Source organism: Berghia stephanieae, chromosome 2 (assembly GCF_034508935.2).
Source record: "Berghia stephanieae isolate SIO BIC M18660-M18661 chromosome 2, UCSD_Bste_1.3, whole genome shotgun sequence".
Taxonomy (NCBI): Eukaryota; Metazoa; Mollusca; class Gastropoda; order Nudibranchia; family Aeolidiidae; genus Berghia; species Berghia stephanieae.
The window spans coordinates 26,095,843-26,105,842 of NC_088361.1; the positions used below are offsets into that span (position 1 = coordinate 26,095,843).

General features: G+C 41.1%; 1 protein-coding gene and 2 long non-coding RNA genes across 5 annotated transcripts in view; 1 reads left to right on the forward strand and 2 right to left on the reverse strand.

The window, feature by feature from the left end:
- The window catches only part of LOC144964576 (uncharacterized), a 59,918-nt gene that overhangs the window by 47,084 nt on the left and 2,834 nt on the right, over positions 1 to 10,000 (reverse strand). Inside the window, exon 2 of one of the 2 annotated variants that reach the window (XM_078899010.1) lies at positions 6,911 to 6,970. The exons of the other annotated variant lie outside the window; for it this stretch is intronic. Coding sequence (XP_078755136.1) covers positions 6,911 to 6,970 — 60 coding nt within the window. The remainder of the gene's footprint in view (positions 1 to 6,910; positions 6,971 to 10,000) is intronic. 2 annotated transcript variants of the gene reach the window in all.
- Positions 6,115 to 7,818, forward strand: LOC144964579 (uncharacterized). Of its 2 annotated transcripts, XR_013643877.1 has the most exons (3): positions 6,115 to 6,347; positions 7,290 to 7,374; positions 7,707 to 7,818. It is a non-coding gene; the product is annotated as an uncharacterized LOC144964579 (long non-coding RNA). The 2 variants fall into 2 exon arrangements; XR_013643876.1 differs by lacking the exon at positions 7,707 to 7,818 and having other exon boundaries at positions 7,290 to 7,677.
- LOC144964577 (uncharacterized) overlaps positions 8,031 to 10,000 on the reverse strand; it is a 3,107-nt gene continuing 1,137 nt past the window's right edge. The window contains exon 2 of the long non-coding RNA XR_013643875.1: positions 8,031 to 8,996. This is a non-coding gene — a long non-coding RNA (uncharacterized LOC144964577). The remainder of the gene's footprint in view (positions 8,997 to 10,000) is intronic.

Genomic DNA, 10,000 nt, shown 5'->3' on the forward strand with positions numbered 1-10,000 from the left:
GGTGTGTACCCAGTCCTTCGGAAGAGTGATTCTACACTTCCAATGAGATTGGAACCAGTTTATTAATATTACACTTTTTGTTCCATTTTTAGTCTCTTGATTGGTGGCAAAATATTATTTACAAGGACGGAAGTACCCGGGACTGTCATCCGAGCGTTGTGGCTTGTGTGAATGAGTTGATGTGATTTGTGATTTTCATTCCCTCGTTGAAACCATCAAGCCTTGAGAAATGTTGTTTACATAGTTATCAATTCAGAAAAGTGAGTGGAGCAGGCACTTATGTTGGTAACAACAAGATATGAAGTGAGTAGAAAAGTGCCAGAAGACAATAGAGAATAAAAATTTTTTTTCCGCGGCGGTGGTGGGGTTTGAACCTGCGACCTTATTGGTACGACAACTCCGCCTGGCAGGTGAGAGCGTGGCTCTACCGTGTGAGCTATCCACGAACACATAAAAATATTCGTTTCAAACCCAAAGTCATTTCTAGATCCCTCTCTCACCCACTTCTTGAGATCGCCGATTCGTTCACCACCATCGCGAAGTAATTTTGACCAGCAGTTAAGCTTAATAGCCAATATTCTCATCACAAACATATAACATAGAAACGATTGAGACATTGAGTATGCTCCGGTGTATGGGGTGAATTTTTAATTCAGAAAAGTGAGTGGAGCAGGCACTTATGTTGGTAACAACAAGATATGAAGTGAGTAGAAAAGTGCCAGAAGACAATAGAGAATAAAAAATTTTTTTCCGCGGCGGTGGTGGGGTTTGAACCTGCGACCTTATTGGTACGACAACTCCGCCTGGCAGGTGAGAGCGTGGCTCTACCGTGTGAGCTATCCACGAACACATAAAAATATTCGTTTCAAACCCAAAGTCATTGCATTCACTATTGAGTTTATTTTAATCTCAAACAGAATGGGAGACAGAATGCTACCCTGTGGAACTCCCTCTTCCTGATCAAATGGATCAGAAAAGGTGGATCCTGCTTTGACCTGAAAGGATCTGTTGTTTAAAAATGTTCTGACAAACATTGGAAGGTTTCCTCGTAGACCAAGATTGTGCAGATCTTTGAGGATTCCGAATTTCCAAGTTGTGTCAAAGGCCTTCTCAAGGTCAAAGAAGATTGCTACCAAGTGCTCACCTTTGGCAAAGGCCTCACGAATGAAGCTCTCTAGTCGAACAAGGTGATCAACAGTTGATCTGTTCTTTCGAAAGCCACATTGGAGGTCGGAGAGGGAGTTGTTGTGTTCCAAGTAGAACATCAGACGCTTGTTGACCATTTTCTCCATCAGCTTGCATAGGCAGCTGGTGAGGGAGATTGGTCGGTAGTTTGAAGCGTCCGAATGGTCTTTCCCAGGTTTTGGGATTGGAATCACGGTGGCCAGATTCCAACTAGGTGGAAAAGTCTGTGTTGTCCATATCTTGTTATAGATATTCAAAAGGACAACCAGACTATCTTGTGGAAGATGTCGGAGTATTTCATAACTGATGTTGTCAGGACCCGGTGCTGTGACATTTGTGTCACGGAGGCAGGCACCCAACTCCTCAAGTGTAAATGGTTTGTTGTAGTCTTCAGTGTTTATAGATGTAAAGTTTATTGGTGTGTTTTCTGCGTTTTGTTTATGGCGCAGAAATTGTGGTGTGTGGTGTGCAGACGAGGAGCTGTGCGCCAGCCTCTCGGCCAGAGTGTTGGCAATTTCTTGTTCTGTTTCAGCCACGGATCCATCGGGACGTGTCAAGTGATTTAGTGAATCACTATCGGATCCCTTCAGTTTCCGTAACATCTTCCACACCCTATTCAGGGGTGTCTGGCTATTTATTTTTGAGACAAAGTTTTGGAAGGATCTCCGTTTGTTTTCTCGGAAGATCTTCCTACACTTTGCTCGTAGTTTCCTAAATGTTGCGAAATTCTCAGGGATTGGGAATCTCATCGCTTTCCTGTATGCTTTTTTCTTCTCCCGTAGGGCCGCTCGACATTCCTCTGAAAACCAGGGATTGTGTTTTCTCGGTCTACCAGAGGTTGTTGGTATTGTCGAGCTGCAGATATTTGTTAAAATATTTTTGAATTTGTCATAGCTGTCCACCTCTGTCGTAAGGAGTCTGTGACACTCCTGTGAGAAAGTTTCCCAATCTGCTCGCCGTACACTCCAACGTTTGGGCTGTGGGGCCCTTGAAGTCGGGGTGATGTCGAGGCAGACTGGAAAATGGTCAGAACCGTGATCGTCATCGATCACAGTCCAGGAGAGATCTGGAGCTAATGTAGGATCACAGAAAGTGAGATCGATGGCAGACGTGGTAAGATTGTGAATATTTACCCGTGTTGCCTCGAGACCGTTTGCCAAGTATACATCCATTTTCATTATGAAAGCCTCCACTGCCTTTCCCCTCTGGTTTGTGTCTGTGTTTCCCCAGAGAGGACTGTGAGCATTGAAATCTCCCATTATCACATAGGGAGGGGGGAGTTGGTTTAGAACTCCCTCTAGCTCGGCAGACTGGAGGCGATGATCTGGTGGGATGTACACAGAGCAGATGGTGATTGGTCTGTGCAATGTCACTCTCACTGCTATTGCCTGTAGATTTGTTTTCATTGGTATCAAGCGGTGGGGGGTGCTCTTCTTCGTGAGAATCGAAACTCCCCCACACGCTATCTGGCCATCAGAGTGAATCAGATGATTGGCCGTATATCCTTTTACTGTGTAGTCGTCTGCTGGTAATTTTGTTTCCTGCAGACAGACTACATCAAGATTCCTCTGGAGGAGGAGGTCCAATTCTGTTCTATTTGATCTGATCCCTCTGATGTTCCAGGAAATTAATCTTGTCTGACTAGGTATCCTAATTTTTTGTGGGGAGGTTAGGCAGTATGCCTGCCTTCAACCCTTTTACTTTTATTCTCCTAGGAGGAGAGACTTCCATAGGAGAAGGAGGCCCTGTGGAGGGCCTCTCGGTTTTTTTAGGGCTGAGTTTTTTTGAACCCTTGGGATTTTTAGGTCCCTCTGGGTTCTTAGATTTTTTGGGGCTTTGAGGCCCCTCAGGGGGATTTGTGGATCCCCCGACTGGTGTTGGTGGCTCCATATTCTGGGAAGGGGTGGAGTTTTGTTTTTGGGGGGATAGAGAGGGCTCACGGGAATGGAGATGGGGGTGGGTCCAACATCCACGCCCATGAGGGGGAGAATTTTTTTTGTTTGGGGAAGGAGGGGGGGTGGAGGTCGCCTTGGAGGTGGATGTGGAGGGGGCTGCAGGTTCCACATCTTGAACCTCCAATGTGTCAAAAAGATTTTTTGACACATTTGCGACCTTGTTTTTAGGTCTTGATGGCTTTTTCTTTTGAGGACTGTCTTTTCTAGTCTGTGCGATTTTGCCATGGCTGTTTTGGTTATTACCAGCAGCCCTGGCAACTTCTGCATAACTCTTGGCAGAAGCAGCGACCTGCCGAGGGGGGCAGATCACTGCTTTTGCCTGAGCAAACGTACCGCCGTAAGTGGCTCTGTATGTCAAGATTGCCTTTTCTTCTTGCCACTTAGGACAATCTTTCGAATGTGCTGCATGCTTGCCTTGGCAGTTCAGACAACAAGGGTCCACTTTGCAGTTTTCCTCATTGTGGTCTTCTTTGCCGCAGCGGGGGCATGTAGCTTTACGGCGACAGTTTGTTTTAGTATGGCCGTACCGGTGGCAGTTAAAACATCTCATGGGGTTCGGGACGTAAGGCCGAACCTCCAAGTCGAGGTATTCAATTCTTATTCTCGACGGGGGTCTCGGGCTGTCAAAAGTCAGGATCCAGGTGTTGGTCTGGATTGTGCTGTCGCCGCGGCGGATGCTAACCCGCCGAGCTTCGACAACACCCTCCAGTTCCTCAACCATCTCCTGCTCCGAACAGCCTACCAGATCTCTGCTTCTTATGACACCTTTTGACCTATTGAGGCTCCTGTGAGCCTCAACGGTGACTGGGATGTCAGAGAATCTGGTACATTTCAAGAGGTTCTCACTCTCTTGTCGACCCTGCACTTGTATCATTAAAGTGCCAGAGTTGTTCCTGTTCACTGCCTTTGGTGTACCGGCGCCATTTGCTGATGGTGAAGATACTCAAAGTGTTAAGTTTTATGTTTTCCTCATTCGGTTGAATTACCAGACACTAAAAGCAATATTACAAACATACAAAAACCATACTCACATATTTACGGATGGTTCAAAGAGCGCAGATGCAGTAGGATGTGCCTATCACTCATCGGAAGGCACAGGATCACTTCGCCTGGATAGAAATGTTTCGATTTTTACAGCGGAATCGAGAGCAATCCTAAATGCTCTCCGTTTGGCTGAGAGATCGAATAAAAATAAATTCTTGATCTTGTCTGACTCGCTGTCCGTACTTAAGGGGATCTCAAATTTTTATTGCACCGATCCAAGACTCATAAGTATCTTGGAAGGTGCAAATAAATTATTTATTAAGAAAAAGAAAGTTTGTTTTCTCTGGGTACCTAGTCATGTGGGTATCCAGGGGAACGAAGAAGCGGATCGACTGGCAAAAGAGGCGGTGAGCCAAGAATTACAAGAGGGCAGTAAAATCCCACACGCGGATTTAAAGATCAATATAAAAAAACATGTCCAAAAGGAATGGGAACGATCCTGGAGTCGAGATATACATAACAAATTAAAACAAATTAAAAGTGACCTCGGCCCCAGACCCAACTCGGGGCTAAAAAGAAGAGACGAGGTAAAAATAACTCGACTCCGGATCGGACATACTGCCCTCACTCACCGTTTCCTTCTGGAGAGGGATGAAAAACCCCTCTGCAGAAGATGTAACTGTGACCTGACAGTTCAACACATTTTAATTGAATGTACAGAATTAGAACAGATAAGGTCACAACATTATGATAACAGAGACTTGAAGTCTCTGTTCCAGTCGGTCGATCCGCTTACAATTTTAAAGTATCTGCAGGAATGTGAACTCCTGCAGAAATTGTAAATAGATATTTTTACTTAACAAACATGTAACTATTATGATTTTATAAAGATTTTACTACAACAGTACACGTTTTGATCAGCTGTGGCCCCTCGGGGCCGATAAAAGATTGATGAAAGACAGAAACGGGCGCTTAAATGACCTAAATAGTGTCGAAAGCGCCGTTAAACACCTAAAAACAAACAAAAACAAACCAAAGTCATTTCTAGATCCCTCTCTCACCCACTTCTTGAGATCGCCGATTCGTTCACCACCATCGCGAAGTAATTTTGACCAGCAGTTAAGCTTAATAGCCAATATTCTCATCACAAACATATAACATAGAAACGATTGAGACATTGAGTATGCTCCGGTGTATGGGGTGAATTTTTAATTCAGAAAAGTGAGTGGAGCAGGCACTTATGTTGGTAACAACAAGATATGAAGTGAGTAGAAAAGTGCCAGAAGACAATAGAGAATAAAAATTTTTTTCCCGCGGCGGTGGTGGGGTTTGAACCTGCGACCTTATTGGTACGACAACTCCGCCTGGCAGGTGAGAGCGTGGCTCTACCGTGTGAGCTATCCACGAACACATAAAAATATTCGTTTCAAACCCAAAGTCATTTCTAGATCCCTCTCTCACCCACTTCTTGAGATCGCCGATTCGTTCACCACCATCGCGAAGTAATTTTGACCAGCAGTTAAGCTTAATAGCCAATATTCTCATCACAAACATATAACATAGAAACGATTGAGACATTGAGTATGCTCCGGTGTATGGGGTGAATTTTTAATTCAGAAAAGTGAGTGGAGCAGGCACTTATGTTGGTAACAACAAGATATGAAGTGAGTAGAAAAGTGCCAGAAGACAATAGAGAATAAAATTTTTTTTTTAATACACCACCGCTGACCTCTGCTTATCAATTAGATCACCCCCCTGGGGCACACTATCCTCTACCCACGCCACGCTAACATTTCATTCATACTGCAACCACCATTGAGTACAGACGACACAAGTTATTTTCCATTATATTTTATTTGTTTTCCACGTTTATTTGTGTATTGTTGTGCTGACGAAGGGTTTGTACCCGAAACGTCCATTGTCTGTTTTGTTCCCATACGAAGCCTTTCCATTTTCACTCTTTCGTTGTTTTTACGCCTCCACAGTCTGACGTCACGTCCGCCTAGCAACGAATCGGCTGGCTCTAAACAAAAAAAATCCGTGCTTGGTCCGGGCAAGGAATAATTGGAAAATCGCTCAAAAAACAATTTTTATCTTAAATATGGTCCAGTGTTTTGTACCAGATTGTCTACACCAGTCAGAGAGTCACTCCTGCAAGTTTTACAGATTTCCAAATGGACAGGCAGACAAAAAATTGAAGAAAAAGTGGATCACTTTAGTCAGGTAAGCACGCACGCCTCGTCGAACATTTGATAGAGTTCGTAGTCCAGATCTAGGTCAAGTTCTAGCTTACGCAGACCTATATTTTATGATTAAAGTGTACAATTGCACGAAATTATAAATAAAAATACATTCCAAACTAGGTTTTTATTGAAGTTAAAGCAAAAATGATATCTCAATCGTTTTGATGTTAAGGCTGATAAACTGAATGAGAGTTAAGTTCTACTGATAAGTGATATTTTTTTTTTAAAGGAGAACAAGAAGAAAGAGAAGAAAATATTTGTTAAAATCTTACTTTAAACTCGATACCTTTATGGCAAAATGAAAATAAATAAATAAAATAACGCAACCCCCCCCCCCCCCCCCCCCCCCCCCTCCCCTCACGCAGATATCTCTCTCTCTCTCTCTCTCTCTCTCTCTCACACACACACACACAAACACACATACTTTCCTCTTTTTTTTTGGAAAGTTTCTCTGATTCTCTGCCATGCCTCCCCTCCCCGACAACCGAGGTGGCAACTCTGTGTGAACAAAGCAAGATGGCGGCAGGGACCTCTCTCCTTTACCTGTGCCCGATTGTTGACACTCCAAAGTTTCCATCACCGCACTGTCCAGTACAGTATTGACTGAAATAAAGAGAAAACGCCAGTCTTGCCACACTCAACCCCAAGATCAACTTTAACTGTGTAAATTTAAGAATGCATATTTTTATATATACCTAGTCAAAATCATCAAAAGAAGTAATGAGGAAGTGCGACATTTTGCTGAATGTGCGATTTCATAAAAGACAGGCGAGAGACCCACCAGTAACCTAGTCTCTTGCACACCTTTGATTTATCATGCATTGAGCTGGTGTCAAACAAGATAGTCTAAAACAAAGTACTTATCAAATTAAGTAATATGCCCAACAGAATTATTGTTTTTTTTTTAATCTTTTCATTTCAGGAGAAAGGACAAAAGATCCAACATCATCATCAAGAGTGTGTTCTTGTCACTTCAGAGATGGTGACAAAGCCAACCTCCCTGAATGGTTTGACAGAAATAAAAATAAATTGTTTCCATCAGAGCCAGAAAGAAAGAAAAGAAAAGTGACACAAGGAATTCCCACCCCATCTCAATTGGCACCAACATCAAGAAGTCCACCACCACCACCACCACCACCACCACCATCATCATCATCATCATCATCATCATCATCATCATCATCATCATCATCATCATCAGCTCAACTCTCTTCATCATCATCACAAAGTCCCACCTTTAAAAAAACCAGATTCCTCATCATCATTATTTTCCTCCTCATCATCATCCTCATTATCTTCTCCCTCATCATCATCTCAACTCTCGTCACCATCATCACAGGATTCCATCTTAAAAAAAAAAACAGATTGTAGAACAAGTGAGGATATTTTAAATAGAACAACAAATTTAATTCAAGAACAAGAAATTACAGACAAAAATAAGGAAATAGCTAGCTTTAAAAAACCCAAGTTAGATTCAACGCACTTACACTGTTTCAAGCCTTACAGAAAAAGTTCTTCGAATGGAGACAGGTGTACATTGTTTTAAAATATTTAATATTATTGTTCAATATGTTGAGTGCTTTAGAGGTAACATTATTTATTATAGTGGATGGGAAGTTCAGGAAGAGACAGTTGCATTAAAAGACCACATTTTCATTATTACACTTATGAAACTTAGACAGAACTACGCTAACCTTCATATTTCACAATTGTTTAGCGTTAGTGAAAGTACTATAACAAATATTATACAAACTTTTATTCATGTTTTACATAAGCCATAAGCTTCTCTTTGAAAATGTTATGAAGGTTACATGCCCTTCTAGACATAAAAATAAACTATCAGCTCCATCATCATTTTTAATTTTCCAAATTGCAGAATGATCATTGATTGTACAGATGACCAAATTGCTATTCCTAAAGAAATGGATAAACAACGGTTAACTTATTCTTCTTAGAGGTCCATGAATTCTGTTAAAGCTCTTGTTGGTCTGAGTCCAAATGGTGTGATAAGTTTTATTTCTAAACTGTATCCAGGGTCTGTCTCGGATAAGGTCATTGTACAAAATTGTGGATTACTAAAACTTTTAATTTTAAGCCCTGGAGATTTAATTTTAGCAGATAAAGGTAATAAAGGTAAAACCCCATCCTGATTCAAGATATTTTACCTCAAGGAGTAACTGTAAATATCCCTCCCTTTTTACATAATAAATTTACTGAAAATGAGATTTTATTAACAAAAGAAATTGCTTCATGTAGAATTCATGTTGAGAGGGCTAATGAAAGACTGAAAAATGTTAACATCCTCTCATATATTCCAACAATGTTAAGAGAAACATCTGATATTATTTTTCAATGTGTTGCAGCACTTGTCAATCCCCAGTCTCTTATTAAGGAGACTGCATTTTGTTAGCTTTGCCATTTATTTTGTACAACACACATATTTTGTTCATCATCATCAAATCACCATTCAAAATAATGGTTTTGTAGGTCCATACATGATTTTACAAGATAAACATGACAAATTATGGCATTGTTGTATCAATGTATGTTCAATGTCATTAACATTGTTAAATAAAACCACACAAATTAGTTTTGGACTGAATCAACCCAAGGCATCATCAAGATAGATCTGTGGAAGTAAAAGAATAAAAGATTCAAATTTAGAGCTGCGACCATGCTCAATAGGCAAAAAACAAACAAACTAATAAAACGTCTGTTGTGGTCTTGTGGTATGACACTCGCTTTCAGATCAGAAGGTCCTGGGTTTGGGCCTCGCTCGGCGCATAGTTGAGTCCTTGGAGAAGGCTCTTTACTCACAATCTCTCACCGTACTCAGGTGTCAAATGAGTACCTGGCCGTTAACAGCGTTGTCTCTGTCCGAAAAAATTGTAATATCGCCCAACAGGCATCATGTCCCGTCTTACATGTTAAATGTTGCTGTTGGCCAGGGACCCCTTGTAAAGCACTTTGAGCACATTTAGTGGATATTAGGCTGTATAAAAACTCAATTAAAAAAACAAATTAAGTGATTCTTTCATTCATCTTGCTTTGTTGATAAGGGGGAAACCCGAAACGTCCATTTTATCTGTTTTCGTATATTTAATTGAAGTTCACATTCAATTTCACAATGTTATTGATTTCTGAATATATCTAAAACAGAATGTATGACGGTATCTAAAAATAATAACCCACCAGCCTGTGTAATAACAAGCAGAGGACAAACAATACAACAAGTTGAATGTTTCAAATATTTAGGCTTCAATGTAACATCCAATGGAAAATCAGATTGTGAAATAAAGAAAAGAATAGGTATGGCGAAGAATGCATTCAACCAGCTGCATACAATTATGAAAAACAGGAATATTAGCATGAAAACAAAAATCAAAGTCCTGGATTGCTATGTACTGTCTGTGCTGCTAAATGGTTGTGAGAGCTGGAACATAAACAAGACCATGGTTAAAAGACTGGAGGCAGTGGAAATGTGGTTTTACAGAAGAATGATGAGGGTGTCATGGATGGAAAGGAAAAGAAATGAAGAAATTTTAGAAATGGCAAACAGAAAAAGATCACTGATAACAAAAATCATCAAACGCCAAATGGAATTTTTAGGACACATTATCCGCCCCCTGGTTT